This window comes from Centruroides vittatus, unplaced genomic scaffold, assembly GCF_030686945.1.
Source record: "Centruroides vittatus isolate TY-2023 unplaced genomic scaffold, ASM3068694v2 contig_888, whole genome shotgun sequence".
In the NCBI taxonomy this organism is placed as follows: Eukaryota; Metazoa; Arthropoda; class Arachnida; order Scorpiones; family Buthidae; genus Centruroides; species Centruroides vittatus.
Window position 1 is genome coordinate 270,331 of NW_027122579.1, and position 21,397 is coordinate 291,727.

At 27.1% G+C, this 21,397-nt stretch overlaps 1 protein-coding gene across 2 annotated transcripts in view; it reads left to right on the plus strand.

The window, feature by feature from the left end:
- The window catches only part of Su(var)2-10 (E3 SUMO-protein ligase Su(var)2-10), a 138,207-nt gene extending 120,009 nt beyond the window's left edge, over positions 1 to 18,198 (plus strand). For both annotated transcript variants that reach the window (XM_067280637.1, XM_067280638.1), the window contains exons 13-14: positions 3,355 to 3,401; positions 17,246 to 18,198. In XM_067280637.1, coding sequence (XP_067136738.1) covers positions 3,355 to 3,401; positions 17,246 to 17,326 — 128 coding nt within the window. In that variant the 3' untranslated portion in view covers positions 17,327 to 18,198. The remainder of the gene's footprint in view (positions 1 to 3,354; positions 3,402 to 17,245) is intronic.
- The last annotated feature ends 3,199 nt before the right edge of the window (positions 18,199 to 21,397 follow it).

Genomic DNA, 21,397 nt, shown 5'->3' on the forward strand with positions numbered 1-21,397 from the left:
TATTTGGTCTTTTAATTGAAAGTTAAATTTTAATTCTAGTTAAGTTCATAACATGATTTTATTATTAGTATTGTTTGCATTTGGAAAGACAGTGAAGACATCTGGGAATTCCATCTGTAGGGATATAGTTGTAATTGTACTTAGGTGAGGTATTTTCAGTAAAAATTTGTGACTATTAAAAAATGCTTTAATGAAATAAGTGTACTGTTACAATAAATGAATACTCTAAACCTCCTTCATTCATCTTTAGGGAAATGTCAAAAAAGAATTCTGATGCTATAGAAATCATACTTAGAAGAAACAAAATAAATGAAAATCCAAATATTTAACACAAATGCTAGAAAAACACAAATTAATGTTGTAAATTGTAAGATTAAAATTATGAAATATTGAGAAATATCTTTAAAATAATAATTTCTAATTGTTTTATAATTTTAATTTTATGATTCATACACAAGGCTGAATTAACTATTATGCAAAATGATCACCTGCATAAAGCCTAAAACAGACTGACTTTTTCTTTGTTTTTAATATAACTAAAGTAATTAATTTCCTTTTGCCAACTGTTCAGAACTTTCCAAACTGAAATAGAATTTGTTTATTTAAAAACTGTTCAGAAGTATTCTGAAAAATGAATGAAATGTGTATGGAGGTTGTCCTATAGACATTAAGATTGCTTTAATCATACCCATCTTGGGTTCAAGATGAGATGGTCTGGTTCCAAAAAACATTTAATATTATTAAATAAACCTGGAATCCTTCAAGTATACTAACATTAATTTTTTTCCTTTGTTCATAAATAGTATTGTAGCTATTGTTCAAATTTTGAATATTTCTGTAAAGCCACAATGTGTTCTGATCATTTTTTCTCAAGCATTTTCAATCATTGAGTTTAACATATACAGTAAGACCCGCTTAACGCTGATTCGATATAATACGGTCTGCTCGAAGCCTAAAAAAGCTCAAAGTTTACACCGATTTCAATTATCGCGGCATTTCATTGATTTGTATATAATAAGATTATTTACGAACACGAACCAATCAGAAGAAAGTGGCAAAAAGATGTACTTTCTTTAAATTTATGTTTGTTTGGTGCAAATTTGGAAAAAATATAATATCATGGGTGCCATAGGCAATATTAACTTCACTTGGCAAGAATTAACTGATAAATGCACGAACGAAGTGTGGAAGAAGTTATGGATAAAGGTATCCAAGAATTCTCTTACAAAAAGAGCCTGTCGCTGTATTGTTAAGTTGACCAAACTCAACCTAATCAATACAGCAGGACTAAGAGATGTAGACAAGCAGGATATTGAGGAGTCACTGCAGATTCTTGTGAGAGTCTAACCAACGACGACTTTCAAAAACTGGCGCAGAACAAGGAATTCATGTAGAAATGGAAAATAGAGATTCTGAAAATGAAGGACCCAAAATATTTCTCTACAGATTTCCTTAATAAGAGTTTGGTAACGATAACCGAAATTGTTGATCAAACTGTAGAGAATGATCCAGATTTTGAAAGGAATGCAAAAGTGAAACGAGGCATTTTGGATTTGATCTTTCTGCTACCGACATTTGCTTACAGAAAGAAAAAAAGCAATAAATGAGACTTCATGACTTTATTGCAAAAAACAAGAATTTTAGAATAGTCAGGACTTTCGTCACAAAAAATGAACTTTACTTTTCTCTGTGCATATGTTTGTGTGTTACTTAACATATATTATTATGCAAATTAATATAAAAATAACTTAAAATTAAAGTAAAATTTGTTTATTTTTGGTCACGTGTTTCCTATCCCTATTTACTCTATGTTAAAATGACCTCATTTAACGCTGTTTCGTTTAGCACTTTGTCGTCTAGGAACACATCTCCTGCGTTAAGCGGGGTCTTACTGTACATTGCTAAAAAGTATATTTTTCTCATTTCATTGAAGTGATTGAATTGGAAAAGATTACAAAAGATTGAAGATACATCTTATAAGAAAACAGTTTATTAGATAATTACATATTTACAGAATATTCCAAGTAGTTCAATTATTTCTTGTAAGAAGGAAAACATATGATATAAAATATTTACTGTATATAATTTAATATAAACAAATTAGAAATAAACTTTTAATTGTATGTAATTAAGGAAAAAAGAAATTAAACCAAATTTATTTTGTGCCAATATATTTTAATTAATTAATCAGAAAAACAAAATTCTTTAATGAAAAGTTGTCTTTCATAAGCAAAGCTCATAGCAATTTGTGTGTAGCTAACAGAAATATTTTAAAAGTTTATTTTTTTAATACATTTTAAAATCTTAACTTCTAAATTTTAAAATTTTCTTATTTTATAGATTAACATATAAATTTTTAAAAATTAAATTATATACTTTCTTTGTTCATACATGTTATTTTCAATTACTTTAAAAAAACCTCTTAGTTCTAAGGTATGTCTCAGAACATTTAATATGATAATATATCTTATTCAATGAAACTTGCACTGTTTTTTTTAAATGAATTTTCAAATGAAAAGAAAAAATGTTATTAAGTGGAAATGCATTATTGACAGATTTTTTGATTTACCATTGTATCATGACTAAAGTGGTGTGTTAATGAAATAGTCTGTTAAAAAATTTAAATAATATAATATAATATATGAATTTGGTAAGCCTTAAATACTGTCCAGCTTCATTTGAGAGAATGGCTAAGGAAATAAACATGATTCAGGTATCAAATTAAAGCTCTTGCCCTGTAGATCAGGGATGGGCAACCTGCGGTCCACATTAGTATATTGTGCAGCCCGTATCGCACAAAATATTACAAAACAATATAACAGTCTATAAAATAAAAATTTTAAATATTGACATCTAGTCGTCTGTTATCGTACTACATACCAAGAACCAGCTTTGTATATATATTCGATGCAACTAGAGAAGGTGCAGTGGTTTGGTTGTGACAGAGTGGCAAACAGGCAATGTTAAGTCTGCAGGGAAAACATGTCAGATACTGAGCTTTATCTGGCAATTAATTTTTTTTCTTTTTTTAACTATTAGAACAACCCATTGTCCTATCTCTTATTTTGAATTTCTGGTTTTGGTGGATTTCTGCTAGTTGTTATGTGATTCTCATATATAAAAAATTTCTTTCCACCCAAAGCAATTTATTTAAATTTTACTTGAAATATTCATAACTATTGATATTCTAAAATATTTCTTTGTTGCATATAAATGAGACTTTGTATATGTAAATTTTTTTTAAATAATAATAATAATAATATAAATAAAAAGAATAACATTTATTTAATGATTAATGCTCAGTAACTGCTATTAACAAAAATCTAAGTACATTGTTGTTTTTATTTTTTGCAGATTTTGATTTATTTTCACTTCTCCAATCTACAGAAACAGATAGAGAGGTAATGTTATCTCTAATTTTATTAGATAATTACAATAATGATAGTAATAATTGTACTGAGTCATAAAAAGATCTTGATTATCCAAAATCTTTCTCAAATATTCTTTTTCGGATAATCAAGATCCTAGATTTATTGCATGAAAAATGGTATTATTAATTGAAAATTGAAATAAATTTAAGATTTTTTTTATAAGTATGTTTGTTGAATAGTTTACTGTATAAATTGATATCAAAATTTTTAAATTAAAAAATCTCTTGTTTCTGTAATAGAGTAAAATTTTTGTACATTTTTTATGTAAATTAATACAAAACATTCATTAATTGTTTAATTAATCACATTTTCATCATTGTTTTGTGGATTTCACTTGTTAATTCTTCAACAAAAGGAAACAAACATTTTCTATTTTAAAATCATCTTAATTTTATTCCAATAACTTTTTACCATAACTTTGAATATATGTTAAATCTTTTATTATAACTTATTATTTCTTTTAAAATCCAAGTAATTTAAAATCTATATTTATTTTTTGATTTTAAATGCCTTTTGTTCATCTTATACTCTAACTTTATTTTCTGATTTCTCCCCCTCTCTGTTGTATTCAATTGGTAAATTGTTTAGAAAAATTCAATAGTAACTTATAAATTTCTCCATCCTTGTCATTAATCATTTTACAAATAGAATGTAATCTTGTTTATCATTTAAAAATACATATTTTATAAATATATTATATTAAGAAAATGAGTAAAATTAAAGATAAATACAAAGGTTCAAAGGTTATTGTTTGCAGCATGACTTCTAAAAATTATTTGGAAAAAGTCAAAAGCAGAAAATTTATTATATATTTTGTTTGTGGTATGTCATGTATGGGGTATATGTTGTTGCAGGTTTTACACACAAAAACATGTACGCTACATGTAAAATCTAATTCATATTAATTATATTATCCAATCATTATAACATATTTATTTAATATGTAAATTCAAGTTTTATTTAAGCTAATCTTTTCGGGTGATTCCAAATTAATCATTTAAATTATAAATTTATTTAATTGTTAAAATTTCTTCTTGAATGCTATATTATAAACAACTTTTAATCTATAAAATCAAAGTATTTTGAAAGTATTGAAATTAATAAATCTGATCTTTTCGTATCTGCATACCGTAATAATGATAAAATAAGACACTCTACAGCCAATAATTGGTGCAAAGTAAGCTAAGCAATAAATAGCAAACATTTTCATAACCCCTTCTGAGTTCTTCCTCGGGTTTTCTTAATTCTAAATAAGCTGGATCTTCCAAAATCATTCAAGAATATAAAATCGAACAGAAAGATGAAGAGTTTGAATAACGGGAATTTATGCGCAAGCATTTTGCTTGTCATCTCTAAATAAGATTGAACACTACTATCGATTTTATATTCTAGAATGATTTTGGAAGAGCCAGCTTATTTAGAATTAAGAAAACCTGAGGAAGAACCTAGAAGGGATTATGAAAATGTTTGTTATTTATTGTTTAGCTGTACTTCACATTGGTTATTGGTTGTAGAGAGTCTTATTTGTCTTTTCTTTCTTTAGTAAAAGTTATATTTATTAATTTAAATGGTTTTTTTTTTATGTTCGAAAGTTGAAGCCACAAAATTACTTCAAAAACTTGTAAATTGATAAATCTGACTTCTTTATTTTTGTTACTGTTCTTTTTTATAACTGAATGATTTGAATTAAATTGATTAAACAATTTTTTAATCAATTGACATGATTAAACAATTTACCAAAAGTAAAAAAAAAATGAATAAATAGCTGTATTAGAAATAATACTATTAAAAATAATAAAATTATAAACATTTCATAATTTTCTTTGATATTATCTTAGATTGAACAGCAGTTTTTATAACCAATACCACAAACTGTCAAATATCCATCAATATTTCTTTGTATTTACTTCTTGATTATTCTTATAAAAATTATTTTAAATGAAAAATAAAGTTATATCTATAACTTTATTGCTTAACAGTAAATCAGAAATTCTCAGCTTTAATATAGAGATAAGTCATTTAGCAAACAAATTAATGTTTGTCATTTAAAATATGCAAATGTGTATGTAAAATTTATTTGATTTTCATTGATGCAATTTTCGTACATATATAATTGTATGTAACTTTGCATTCAAGGAAATTTTATCATGCTAATTTTCCTTTGAAACATAGTGATCTCTGCCAAGATTCTTACATGAGAAAACAAAACAATGGTACTTTAGGAAGATCCTAAGTTATTTTGGTCATTTCTAATATCAATAGCTATTGAATTGTTCTTTCTTACAATAATGTATTATATATAACCAATTCTCTCATGCTAAAAACATAGATAATAGATGAGACATAAACTCTTTGAAATTATATCTTGATGATTTTTCTTTTGCAATCATTTTCTGCTTGGCAAATTTTTCCAACTAATTCGTAGATATCACAGAAAGTATCTGTTATTTTCATGTTTTCTACAAATTTTACAAATTTATTCTGCTCTCATACCCATCAGAAAGATAGAAAGTCATTACAATGTTGTTGTACAGAGGTGAGTGTTTGCAGGTTTACATACTAACATAACATATTAGAGTTAGTTTGAGAAAATAACAGTGTCATTTCAAAAGAATATGAAGAAATAAGCTGTTTTTACATTTGAATTTTAAGATGTTCTTTATTCAGAATATTGTGTACTTTGAAAACTACTTAAATAAAGTTTAATCTTCTTTCAGAAACAGTGAAATTTTTACCTATTATCAAATTTGGTTTCTCAATAAAAACAATTTTTTCAAATAAAATTCTGTTTTGTTATTCCCAGGTTTATGTTTGATTATTTTTTAGACTATACTTGCCTAAATGAATACAAAATTCATATTTTTCAAAATTATAACATAATTAGCTTTTTTTTTTTTTATTTTTCCATGATATGCTTTTAAGTCATATAGAGTTAAAACAATATAAAGTTATAAAATTAGAACATAAAAACTTGAAAAAATATATACAATATTTTAATATAATTTTTGTTTCTTTTGTTTTTAACACTTATCCTGCTAGAAACATAATATTATATTTTACAAATTCTTTGGTAAAAAAAAAGGCAAATGTAATATCACATTTTTCAATCTATCACGTTATTTCTAGCTTTAAAATGTAACATTACGTCTTCAGGAATCAATAAACGAATTTTGTGTTTTTGTGTATTAACAGTCAGCACCATTTCTTTAGAAATTTGAAATAAAAGTTATTTCTTGGAACCACATGCATTGTTCGATTCGGAGTTTTGTCGCCATATTTCACAAGCGAATTTTAAGTTGTTTTATTTTGTATATGTGAGTTAAGTTAAGATATACCAATGCCTAAGTGATGGTAGATTTAACGACAACAGACGAGGGACAACTCTCGTCCGTTGTCGCTAAATCCACCATCACTTCAGGCATTAGTATGATACAAGCAAGCACCTACATCTTCTACAAACTAGATGTAGTATCCTTGTAAGTTAAGATATGGTGCATAAATATACTGAACAGGAATTGTTTGAATTTATTAATGAAGAAATGAACAAATATAGTGACAATTATATTGATTCATATGGTGAAAGCAAAGCAATTATGTTTTAGGCTCAACTGAAAATCAAAAAAGTACAAATAAGCCATGTAGTTTCATTATTATTTTTAAACCGATATAATTTATATATAGTGTGTAATGTATATACTTTTTACATATTCTCAGTGCAAGAGTCACATTCTTATATTTCTGACAGTGTTAATTCCATCTTATCCACATTTGATAAATCATTGCAATTGCAAAAAACAGCTAGAGTTAGAGCCTAGTCTACTAATGATATTGATACAGTACTTCATTATTAAAAATAAATTCAACAATGTACTATACATTTGTTAGTTAAAAAGACAAATGTTAAGAGCATTATTGCATTTTTTAAAATTTTTTTCATTTTATCTCTATCTCTAAAGATAGAGATAAAATGAAAAAAATTAAAATGTCCAAATAACATTAGAGCACAAGACATAAAAATAAAGCCCACATACATCAAAATTGAAGAATATATAGATAAATGTCTTTCAAATCAAAAACTGCTTTCACTTTTCATCTAGCTTTAGTCAATTATTTATTATTCTCAGTTGAAAATACAGTAAAACTGTTTAAATCAGCCAGCATACAGCAAAGAAACTAGGTCAACAGAACCAGCAGGGTAAGTGCTAAAGGAAAATCATTGATAGACTTATAGATATTATATTAATGAAATTATTAAATAGGAACTCAAAAAACTTACTAAATTAAATTTTAAACAATATTTTAGTAATATATTATTTGTGTGTTTAACTTTTGAGTATTTTCACCATTATTTATCATTTAAGGCATTTTCAAGTCAAGAATGTGGAATAGAAGAATCTTCAAACATATTAATAATTTGTTTTATAGATTATTATTTGTCTTTTCCAGATAAAATTATCCTGACAACAGAACAGTGTGTGTGCATAATTGAGCAATATTTTAAAAAAGATCTCAAATCATTTTTATGAACAATGCCCAATAAGGATTCATCAAATAAATCAGCAATACGGCACTTGAATTCAGAAGTTTTGAAATACTAATAGCAAAAGTCTGTATGTAATATAATTTAGATATAATGTTTCAGAAAAAAGAGAGCAGTCTGTGCTTCAAGCATTTATATCTGACTTTTTTATATTCTAAAGCAGTGGCAGAACAACTTCATTTTCGGTCATGATTCAAAATTGCAATGTGGGCTCTTTTCCCTCCCAACTTACCCTTGCCGCAAAGAACAGAACATCTTCCAGAAAAGGCCTATAGACCTTGACTGAGAAAAGGAGTTTGCAAGAGACTGATACAACTTTACATTTATTAATATGAATCTTTATATTACTACATTATTTTACATTACTACAGGGTGTAGGAGTATTATTTTAAAAATTAAAAGTGATAAATAAGTCTCTTAAAATATTCAAATGTAGAATTCTTGCAATCTTCAGTAATTAACATCATAAAATAACAATAAGGCAAGCTTAAAATGAGTTTTTTGTAGCTTTTGCAAATGCAAACTATTTTAAAATTTCAGATGTAACTTATCTAATGCCATGCCCATTTATATTCTATTGACAGAACAGCCAATGTAGATAACTACTAAATTAATCAATTAACTTAAAAGTCTTACATAATTGTATTGTAGAGAAATACACAAAAAACCAATTTTTCTTTCTATTCTGACTTACAGAGGGCAGATAACTATAAAACTCTAAAACACTATATAAATAATGAAATAAAAGTTAAAGGCTAACCCAAATGCAGAGAAAACACTTTGTTACATCAATAAATTTCCTAAATGCATTTTGCCAAACAGGCCTCTTCAGTACAGTTCAAATATATAATTTATATAAATAAGTTTATATAATGTTTTAGAGTTTTAAAGTTATCTGCCCTCCGTAAGTCAGAACAGAAAGAAAAATTGATTTTTTGTGTATTTCTCTACAATACAATTACATAAGAATTTGATAAATAATCTGACTCCATCGTTTTAAATAATTAATTTGGATATAACTTAAAAGTTTTGAAAATGAGGGTCTTGCAGATACTATAATTGACACTGTGGGAAAGCAATTGTATGACCATACAATTGCTTTCCCACAGTATCAATTATAGTATAGAATAAGAGCACAAGAATAAGAGCATAAATTGGAAAACTGGACAATAGTATATAAAGTAATTTTGAACAATCATAAGCTTGGCTAGGTTCTAAACTATTCTGCATTTTCAAGTATCTGATTGAAATGTTGACCAAAGTGAAATGATAGTAACTGTGAGGTTAAACCAAGACATGTCATTTGGAGTTAAGATGAAGGTTGAGTTGTGTCATTTTTGCTAGTTTAGCATCTGCTAAGTCTTAATTCATTTCTTCTTCTTCTGTTTGATGCCCACTTCCATGCTCATATTTTTATATTTCATATTTGTCTCCTACTTTAGCTTCTACAGACTAAAAAATAAGAACTATATGTAATATGTCTCTCAATACTGAAAGCAGGCCTTATCCTTAAGCCATGGTATTGAATTGCCGTATAATGAGGAAAATTAAGCACTTAAATATATGGTTTATGTGGCCAAAAATAACTCAAAAGCAATATTTTGTTGAAAACAGAGGGAGTATTGTTTTGCTGTTTTTTTTATATATTCGTGTAACATAAAATTTGTTATGTAACCCAAACAGCACTAAAGCATCTATCTGCCACAGTGTGCATTTAACTTTGAAATAAATGTACAAACCAGAGGTCATGGGTCATGTTGCCCATAAAGAGGCTTTAATACATCTGGATAAGCAAGACAATGACATAATCAATTTCAAATGAATTCTTTATTATTGGTTTGCATATCCAGCTATATTAAAGTTGTTTTATCAGGCAATGTGCCTACAATCTGATGAGAGCTGCTTACTGTAGGATAGTATGTAGGACACTAAATGTGCTATAGTTTCCTAATAATTGGAACCAAGGCAGTTTACAAACTGCTGCATATACAGGGATCAGCTTCTCTGAAAAGCTGCAGACTGTTTAAAAGTAATATTACATAAACCAAAAAGTGTTAAAAGAGAAAATTCAAATTTATTATTTAATTATATTTGACCTTGAATTTTTTGCTTAAGGTTTTATACTTATGAAAAATTTTTAGGAAAGAATGTCTTTGCATTGTTCTTTCTCACATCTTAGGAATTAGCAAAGTAGTAAAGCAGAGTTGATTTTTTAGAGGCTCTTCACCTCTATATGTAAACTGCGTGACTGTGTATTGATTCTTAAGATGTGAGAAAGGACAGAATTTAAAGATGTTCTTTTTAAAATATTATTTATATGTTACATGTTGTAGCCTTTTTTGGGAATGTTTCTTTTATAGTTTTAAAAGTTATCAATAAAAAACTTTGTCAAACCCATGATCAAAACAGTTGTTTTGATCCATGTGTTTGAATGGGTCATAGGCTTTTGCTTGACACATTCAGGTCCCTGTCCTAATGGATCAAACCACTTTTTACCATTGTAGTTCTGCCACTGATCCAAGTTTATCCAAGTTAGCATGTTTTTATAACTTTATTTGCACATCAGTGTTTTATAAACATCATTTTAAAAAACAAGCTGTACTTCAAATACTCAACAAAACTTCTCTAATAAGTTCATTTAATTAAAATATTCTTTTTTCAAAATTATTCATTTGACAATGCTAATCAAATTTTAAAAATGATTTAAGTTATAAATTAAAATCACTATGAATGTAACTAGTGAATTGAAACACTTAGAAATAACTCACAAACTCCAAACAGTTTTGAACAGTTCTATTCATCCTTAAAGGACTAGTTTTAAGAAGAAAATGTGAAGAGAATTTACAAGAATTCAACAGTATGAAATTCTGTGTGTTCTCTTTCAGTTAACAAAATATGAGAGAGAATATTTCTAAACACTCATTATTACTTGGTTATTATTAATTGGTAGCGCACCGCACAGCAAGCGGAGGCTGCAGGTTCAAGCCCCGCCCCGGGTCAGTTATTTTCTTCCAGAATGTTCTAAATTATTTATTAAATTATTAAAAATTATAATTATTCATTTAGATAAGAGATAGCGCCTAACGCTTACCTCTATACCAAATTCATTTGTATTTATTATTTAATTATAGCCATATATTAGCCCGATTATTTCGGCACTTGTTGGTTTATTATTACTTAGTTTGAAGATTTATTTAAAATGAATTTTTTATTGGATATTTTTTTGTTTTTTAATAGCAATATGTTGCAAATGTTTGAGAGCTTTGAAATGAGTTTGGTGACATTTGTTATAACTTCAAGTGAATAAAATTATTTACTTCTTCCTATAACTGCTTACAATTTGACAGATCCGTCAAATGTCATATTGTAGCAAGAAAAAAATTAATCTATTTAATAACAATAAGTGGATATTTGACAAGTTTGTGGTTGGTGAATTATAACTGAAAAAATCCTGAGGTAATATTAAAAAATTTAAACACATGCAATTGGTAGACAGATTACAATTAAACAAGCTGTAGATACTTGCTCAGATGATTTTGACAATGAAATCAAAATTGCACAGTACACTCTAGCTAATCCGAACCTACCTTAATTTGAATTCCTGTTAATAATAAAAATTGGCTCATATTATTACTATTTTTACCAAGTTGTATAAAATTAATTATTAATTTTAAATTGTATTTAATTATAACAAATTAATGCAAATAAAATATGCAGTAAAACTGTAAAAGAATTATTAAAAAAAACTGTTTTCAGAAAGTCATATTATTCAGATTTAACCATTAGATTATCAACTCCATTTCTTAACTAATACTATCTCTTAAGTAGAATACATTATAACCCCAGGCATAGGCAACTTGTTATCTTTTGCGACTTCTATGGTCCATATACTATCGAGATCCATAAACATATTTGTCATAAATTCATCTGTCCATTTAACAAAAGTTATAATGCTACAAGTGAAAGATTTCAAAATTAGTTATCCATAGTATTTGCATCTCCTTTACAAATTGATAGACTTAGCAATGTGTGTGAACTGCCAGTTGTAATTAATGAGTTTTATTAATCATTTGAAATATTGAAAAATTGATCAAAAAGTTTCAACTTCAAAGTTGTCACTAAAACAAATATTTTTTCTTAAAGTTTTCGTCTACAGTTTTTAAATGAAAAAATATTATGTAAGTTTATTGCTTACATAATATTTTTTCATAATAATTATTACAAATTACATAATAATGGATTTTAAATAGATATGTAAATTGTACAAAAAAATCCAATGTCTTTAGTGTTTCTGCCTAATCTTACATAAAAACTATCATATGGCACTTTAGTACAGTAAAGTTTCTCATTCCTGGTGCACCTCATATGATTTTTGCTAAAAATTTTTAAAGAACATACAATGAAATACTGTAGTTGCATCAGATTTTATTAAAAATGATATAATCGTCCCTGTATGCAAATATATTAAATTAAAAAGTAGACAAAATTCTCGTGTAGCATCTTCATCTTGGCCATTATCAGTTACTGGAATCATTAATATTTTTATCATTACATGCCATATGCAGTTCAAGATCTATGCATGTCTACTGCTGGGTTATACTATAACTTCCCCTAGTTATATATTAACATTACATTATTTGAATTATTTAAAAGGATCTTAAAACTTTAAATTAATCCAATAAATAATTATTTGTAATAAGTGGACCATATCATTTATGACCTATTAGAATCAGTGAAAGTATGGTCTAAAACTGATTGAACTTCAGTTATTTTTAAAATTTATTTATTTATTGGTTTATAGATTTGTGATATATTGATGTGTTAATAAATTTGCTCCATTCAAAGATTGATTTTACAATCAAATATTAAAAACACACAAAATTAGGGACATCTGGTTGCTATATTTGTAATGCATTATGATGACAAATTATTATTATGTAAACATAAGGATGATGACTTCACCAAATGACTTAGTTGACCTTGTTAGTCACATTTTATTGTATACATCTTCCTCTTTTAACCTCTAATGAAATATTTCTAGAATTTTAACCTTGAGTTTCCAGCAATTTAATAAACTTGGTAAAATAAGTTTAAATAAAATTTATGATTAATTTAGAGATTTAGTAAAAACAATTTACAGTTCTTATAATCAATACAACAGAAAACAGTACAGTGTTTTTTAAATGTATTGTTTCCTGAATTTTTTATTATTTCATTAGACTTTTCTGATAATTTGAACATCAGATAATTAAAATGTTTCTTGTGTCCTTGAAATTCGAATTAACAAGAGTTTACTGTATTTTTATTAGTCAGCAACTAAACAGTCAATCATAATGTTTATTTCAAGTAAAATTTAATGAAACGATAGCTTTTTGTAGAGATGAATGAACAAATGCCCTTTATTAATTTATTTTCTTGTGGAATAAACTGATAAATTTCACTTTTTTTTTTTTTTTTTTTTTTGTTCATTTAATTAGTTGAGATTATTTTTGCATTTATATTTTCTCAAACATTGCAGTCATATTGTTTGAAATAAAAGTGTTGTTTTGCCAAATTAAATGTTTGGCATTTTAAAATTTCCATGCTGTAATGATGATATTTTCTTACACTTTAATAGATGGTGTCTGTGAATATTTTTTTTAATTTTGAAAATTTATTACTCAGTAAGTCTGCAAGGTACAGTACATACATGAAACAAGCATGAGCTGAAAGTCAATTCAAAAAGTTTATTTACACAAAGAAAACAAATCAAGTTCAATGTGAGCACCACAAATAGCTCGAATGACATCATACCAATATTCAGTCTCTAGCCACATATTATGCAGCCTTAATTGGATGAGAACATTCAGAACTTAAGTGTTTCGGTAAAACAAGGCTCCACCTCACTTTCACAATGTTAGATCATACGTTGATCAAATCTACCTCAATATTGGATTTAGCATGGCCTCCCAGGTCCCCAGGCATGATGCTCCTGCATTTCTTTCTATGGATTTGTTAAAGACAGCATCTACAACCACGGCCAACAAAGATTAAAGAATTGAAACAATGAATAAGTGATTCCTGTGCAAAAGTTGATCCTGACATGCATAATGTTTGGTGAGAGGTTGAATATCAGTATGATGTCATTTGAACTAGTCATGGTGCTCATGTTGAACTCGACTAATTTCTTTCTGTGTGTAAATAAACTTTTTGAGTTATCTTTTAGCTCGTATTTATTTCATATATAGCTGTGCCTTGCAGACTTGCTAAGTAATAAATTTTCGAAATCAGAAAGAACATTTACAGACACCCTCTATATTTATCAGGAAATCATTCATGCATTTAGAATGTCAACAATAATTAAAAGTGATATTTTTATACTTTGAAAAATTAAAACACAGCAAAATAAAAATTAATACATATTATATACATAAGTAAGATAGTATAATTACTGTATGTTTTTTTTTTTTTCGTTTTTTGGTTTGTTCTAGAGCAGTGATTCTCAGTTGGTGTGCCGTGGTCCACCAATTGATCGGTTTATTATTATTATACTTTATATTATACTAGTAGGTTATGGCATACCTTCTGAGAACAACTGTTCTAGAGTAGCAAAATGTAAAATTCCCAACCATTTTTACATGCTGACCTTTTCTATTAATATAAAAATATTTTTACCTAATAAACACTTGAATTAAATTATATACAGATACAGATGAAGTCTACTATGAAAAAAATACTTTAATTTCAATAGATATAAACAGTTTTCTTACAATCTAATTGTTATTTTCTTATGTAAAACTGATAATTAAAGTTTGTACAAGTGGATAGAAAAAGCCTAAAGCATCTTAACTTAATCTTGTACTGTGTACCAAATCAAAGTAATTGATAATCATGGTAAATAATTGATTATCAATACTAATGACTGAAACAGTTAATTATTTGAATATGTTCAATAGCAGAATAAAAGTCCATGCCCAGGATTTTCAGATGATGGGTTTTTAAAAACCACATTTTCTCATACAACAGACTAAGGAGGAACTATACTATTTTATTAACACAATTACATTTTTCTATTCGAATTGCTAAATGGGAGTTAACCCCAATGTATGGCCTTAATAAATTAAATGTCAAACAAAAGTAGGATTTAAAAATTATTGAATTTATGAAACTATTAATAGAAGAATGTTATTTTTATTTACAAGGTGTGTTCAGAAAGTTCCAAGAATGGGCATGTTAAAAAAATGAAAGAGAGAATTTTCTGTAATTTACATGTGACCAGTTTCATGCTAGCTCTTGATAATTCTATGATTACCATCTCATGACTGCATGTAATAGTATTTAATTTAATTTAAAAAAAGAATCATGTAACAAAATTTTTAAAAATTCTTCATGGAAGGTTTTGAAGAACCAAGAAATTGCATAAAATTTTGCTTTAATTTGGGAATAAGTTCAACAGAAATGTAAATCATGACAAAACAAACTTTCAGAGAAAAAGCTCTTTATCAAAATCAGGATGTTACATGTGAAATAAACAATTCAAAACTGAATGAATTGTAGGTCTCATCACTAACATTAAGACTGTTGACATGTTAACGCTAACCTTTATCTTTGGTTGATATATGTTAATTTCCAAGTGTTTTTTGACCTTTTTAAGGCCATCTTCAGTGTAAATTCTTCTGCAATGAATAACTGAACAAACCAGCAACCAATATATTGAGAAAGATGTTTGAATTCCTATCACAATGTATTGGTTGCTGGTTTGTTTGGTTATTTGTTGTTGAAGAATGTAAATTGAAGATGGCTTTAAAAGGGTCAAAAATATTTTGAGATTAACTTATATCAACTGAAGACAAAGGCTAGTGTTAAAATTACATTCATTCAGTTTTGATTTAATAAGAGGTTGTTGATAACATTTTTTTTTGACATGGTTACTTTGTGAATTTATTCCTGAAGGTCAAACAAATAATCAATATGTTTATCTTAATATTTTACAGCAATATATGAAGTGATTTGATGAAACAGTTTGAAAAATTGGTTGTCCTATCGCAATACTAAGCCATTGCAATAATTACTTATCTGGCAAAACATGGATTTGCTGTTCTTTCACAGCCATTATATTTACTTAATCTATCTCCTAATGACTTTTTTTCCAACTTTAGATTAAAAAACTTTAAAAGGAAAGCAGTTTGACTCAATAGAATGAACTCATACAAGATGAATCAAGCTGATGTTTCTATATTTTTCCTGAATTGGCAGAATCAATAAAGTTTACAATATTAAAGCAGAATACAAAAAAATATTTTTATATTCTTTTGAATGTCCATTTGCAATCACCAGAATATAATTAATGCTAGTGGAGTCAACCTTTCTTTACAGGCTCTTCTCTGCATGTATGTATGCAAATTGTTTAAAAGTTTCTGGATATTTACCAAAAGTGTATAAAGGTCGACTCCACTAGTGTTTATTGTGTTCTGGTGATTGCGAATGGACGTTCAGAAGACTTCAAAAACATTTATAGTATTATTCTGTCTTAATTATTGTACAAATATATTTCATCTTGGATTTTTTATCTTTGATAAAGTGTACGAAGCTTGGGGTGATGTTATTAAATAAATTTCCTAACATACTTTGAGTTTTTGATCCCTTCCTGGATCTTTTTGAACACATTTTATAAGAAGTTTGTATTTTTGAAGGAAACCCAGTAAGGCTCAAAGTGCTAGAGTTTGTAAACCTTGTCTTACTAAAATATTTCCTTTTCATCACCAAGTAGTTTGTTGTGTTTCAAAAAAAGAAATGAATTAATATTTATAAATTACATATATATTGACTGCCTATCTCTATTTGTCTTCTTGGCATGTTTTGAACCTCCTCTGAAATTGATTGGTTCTCAAAAAAAGATTGATGCCAACCCTGTTTAGAGTATCTGTTCTAGAAAGATTGGTCTATTTTATTATTGCTATATTAATTAACATATAATTATAGAACAAAACCTTCAAAATATGCAAAATTAACTAAGAATTTTTTTTATATGCATAATGATATAAGATGGTGATAGAACACTAAAAAATGATTTGTATAAACAATAACTTATTTTCACAAAATAAAAGGAAATTACTGTAGCAATATACTAAACAAGTTTGTAATTTACAAATATTGTACATATTATATAGCTAGTTTCTGGAATTTAATTTGTTTATTTGTCATTAAATCTTTTAAAAAAGCAATAAAATATCATAAACAAAGTCAACTTTGTATAATTAATTGTATGAGTAATATATTTTTATGTTTATGTTAGGTGCCATACTCGACTGTACCATCTGCCGTTGGTGGGAGGAAAGCATCCAGTACGACTCCCGACGTTATTTCTCTCGATTGATAAGAGGCAAAAATTGGACATGCCAGACTAGATATGGTGTTTCAACATCAGTTGTATTGTTGTTAAAACTGACAGATGTGCAGATCTTCATTGCATAAAGGGTGTCAGCTGTGCTGCATTCAGGAAATAATTTATCAGTATGTGATTGCACAATGAGTGTCAAAGGAGTTTTTCAAGGGAACAATTTATTTCAGATGTTACTGGCTCTTAGACACAAGAATAAGTAAAACTTGGAGATAACTGGTAGTGCTGTCAATATACAAAATACTATAAAGCCAAGCCCACAATTTGTACATTGGAACAAACTGTTTTTAATCTGCAATTTATCATCATTTTCTTTCCTCCCCATCCATTGTTGTATTCACATGTACATATTTAACATTGATGTATGTAGGAGGAGACGACGAATGTCTCACGTATCACTAAATATTATCAGTACACTCGTTTTCTTAGAGTAATGTTTCTGTCATTGAAAATGTGTATAATTTTTTTTTTTTTTTTTTTTTTTTTTTTGAGATTTTCGGTGACCTTTGTAAATATTTTTTTGCATTAAGAATTTTCTGACGTCATATATGGGGGAAAATCATTTAGTTTAACTAAAATTTATCTAAAAATGAAAATACTGTATGTAGAAAAATTATGACAAAAATATTTATTCAATGATTATATTGTATCTCAATATATTAAAATATAATGTACCAATGGGATATTAATTTTTTATATTTCCTGATAAAAGTTAATTTGTCTCTTGCAAATGAATGCTGATTTGCAAGTAGATGACATCTGTTAATTTGTAATGTCCATTTATTATTTTATATTTAGATTATTTGCATGACTATTATTATTGTATAAATAAATAATATTTAAGTGAATATTTTTGATTTTATCAATAGATTGAGATCATCTGCCTAAAAAGATTATTTTTTCTCAATTTTTTAAACATTAAAACCTAAAAATTTTCAATAAAAACTAAATTTAAAAAAAAAAAATACTAAAACAAAGGCAATATATTGTATTTTTCAGCATATTGCAAATATTACACACTATTCATCTTATATCTTATAATAATCAATCTGAATTATTATTATTGTTTAATGATTATTCTTCATTTATTTTTGGATACATTTTTATTTGAAAGTGGAGAAATTCAAAATTAATGCCTTTGATAAGATGATAACACATTAGCATTGTCAATAACTTTCTAATAATAGAAAGTTATTGACAATTATTGATTTCTATTAATAATTTAAACACTGACAAAACACCAGTATGCCTCAAATTAACATATCTTTAGGTATACACAATGCAGAACAAAACAAATTTGTCCATTTTGTTGTGTTATATATATATATATATATATATATCTGAAGATGTCTGTTATATACAGATGAAAACATTAGTAAAAATGTGTTAATATGAGGTATGCTAGTGTTTTGTCTATGTTTAAATTATCTTAACATTGTGTTGTGAATATAGTCATTAATATGATAGTCCAAAAAGACTAGTTACAGCTAAAAGACTACTCAATTAAATCATTTTTAATTCCAAATATACGTTCAAAATTTATTTCGGCAATTATTAAAAACATGGGTTGTGCACGCCTGATTACATCTATATGACCAACAGATCTCATGTAGCCCATGGTGGTTTTAGTAAAGATATTTTTAGGTTATTAGGCATACCCAAATATTCATAAATGCACTAGTATTATTTTGATTTAAAGCCATATAATGTGTTTCAGTTTAACAAAGTTTGTACTTTGTACAGAAATATTTTTTTGTTATCCACATCAGTACACTTCAACTTCATATTATAATACAGCACACTTTAACCCAACGTGGCCCAAGATATACTGGTAGTACACATCTGTGTTATACTGGTAATAATTAAATTTGTCAAAAATCGACTTTCTAATTGTTTCTTACTAAAATGAAAGCACATCTTTAAATGTTTACACGCTTTTGCCTTATTTACTGTGAAGTGAGATTTTAGCATATAAAATTACAATGTTTGGTAAATAATATGTTTTTGATAAGTTCTTTGTAGGTTTCATTTTAAATGCTAGCTTATAATGCTGAATTTAATAATCAATTCTTTTTAAATCTGAGAAATTAAAAAATTCAATTAGTGTCATCAAGAAAGAAGCAGCATTTTATCTGTTAAATGATGATGAAAAGTAATGGAATTTATTGTCTAGAATTTAACAGAAATAAATTAGTAATTTCCTTGTTTGTTATATGAAAATAAAATCGATCAAAGAAATATAAATTGGTTTTCACATCAAATCTTAATTTATTTTCCAAAATAAAATATGTATAATTATTTTTCAATTAAGTTAGTTTTGTTTTAAATAAGATAGGCAGGATTCACATTTGATTCAATAAGAAAATGCAATATTAGCTAATTAGAGATAAACATTACATTAACGATGAAAAGAATTAAATGCTGAACAAGATACAATTTCAAAATGAAACAATATATTTGGATCATATCGTTCCATTTCTGATCAGACAGAACAAAAATAAGTAAATGAAAAATAATGTAAATGACAATTCATTTGCCCCATATTGTATTTGAACATTCTATTGGAAATGAGCTCAGTCAGCTCATCCTGACCTACCGAACTGGGCAGGTTGTACATGTACTGTACATAGTCAAGTAGTGAAAAATGTACACTAATCATTTGGGTCGTTTCATTTATGAAACTTTCATAGGATCCAACCTGACCCAAATCTGAGTTCCCCAGAGCAATAGGCCAAATTACTGCCTCGGCTATCTAACCATAACATTATGACGACAATAGTAATAAGTTAATTTTAACATTACACCAATGATGATTAAAAAATAAAACATTACCCAAATAATAAATTAATATGACAATATAATAATATTTTAACAGAATGCATTAACTTTATGTATGCAGTTATTAATCTCTGAGGACAATGAAAAAGTTCAAAAATATTTAGATTGATTTATATAAGAATGGATCCATCTTCTAACAAAACATTCACTGAATTTAATTTTATTTGATTCAAAGTCTGTGATGTTTGAAAAAGTATTATTTTACTCTATTCATCATTCATTAATCACCGTTGGAAGAAATGTTAATATTATCTCAAATAAGAATACTCTTAGGATTCTTTAGTTTCAGTTGTTTATCATTAGTTGAAATCATTATAATCATGCATAATGTGTGTTTCTTCTACAAAGAAAATATATTTATGATGATTATAGAAAATGTTGGTTATAAAAATAAGGAATTTGATGTCGTTGTTAAAAGGTATTATAAGAATTGATAAAATTTAATCTGTCTTGCATAGGTGGCATCATGGGGGATTCCTAGGGTAAAATCATAAACCCAAAATGAACAGTGTTCTTAAAAATAATTTCAGATAAGGTAATAAACACTTGATCTCTGGCTACCTACAGTATTTATAGCTGAATTTTCTGAAAGCAAAATGTTTATCACTTTCTGTGCTGGTATAAGAAGTAGAATGAAGTAAATTAACAAAAGAACTTTGATTTATTTCCATCTTTTAGAGTTCATTTAGAGTTATTTCCATTGTATGCTGAGTCGGTGGAAAGGCGTCTTGTAAATCTTGGTATGCTTGTAGATATGGTATTTCCAAAAGATGGAGGTTTTGTTAGTCAGATAGTTGACAATATTACCAAGCGTGGGAGTTTGTTTGCCATAGTTACTTCACAACAGCACAAAGCACATAATTCTGTAACATTAAATTTACTTCAAGGAAATCCACAAGAGCATCTTCTAAACAAATAAATCCATAATCATATTTTTAATGTAACTTTATTCATTCTACTGTCTAATTTTATTAACATCTCAACCTCTTTACCGAGTAAAGCAAAGCACTCCAAATATTCTCTTTTGAGTAAAAAAAAGGCAAATATGATGATAGATAATTAACCTTTTTATTTTGTTTTGCTGCATTGTCATCAGTGGTGACCGTACATTGGGCACATGTCCCCCTTTTCCTAATCCCCAAGGGGGCCCCAAACAACAGAAAATTTATGACTTCTAGCCTATCTTGCAAATATAAAAAAACTAATGAA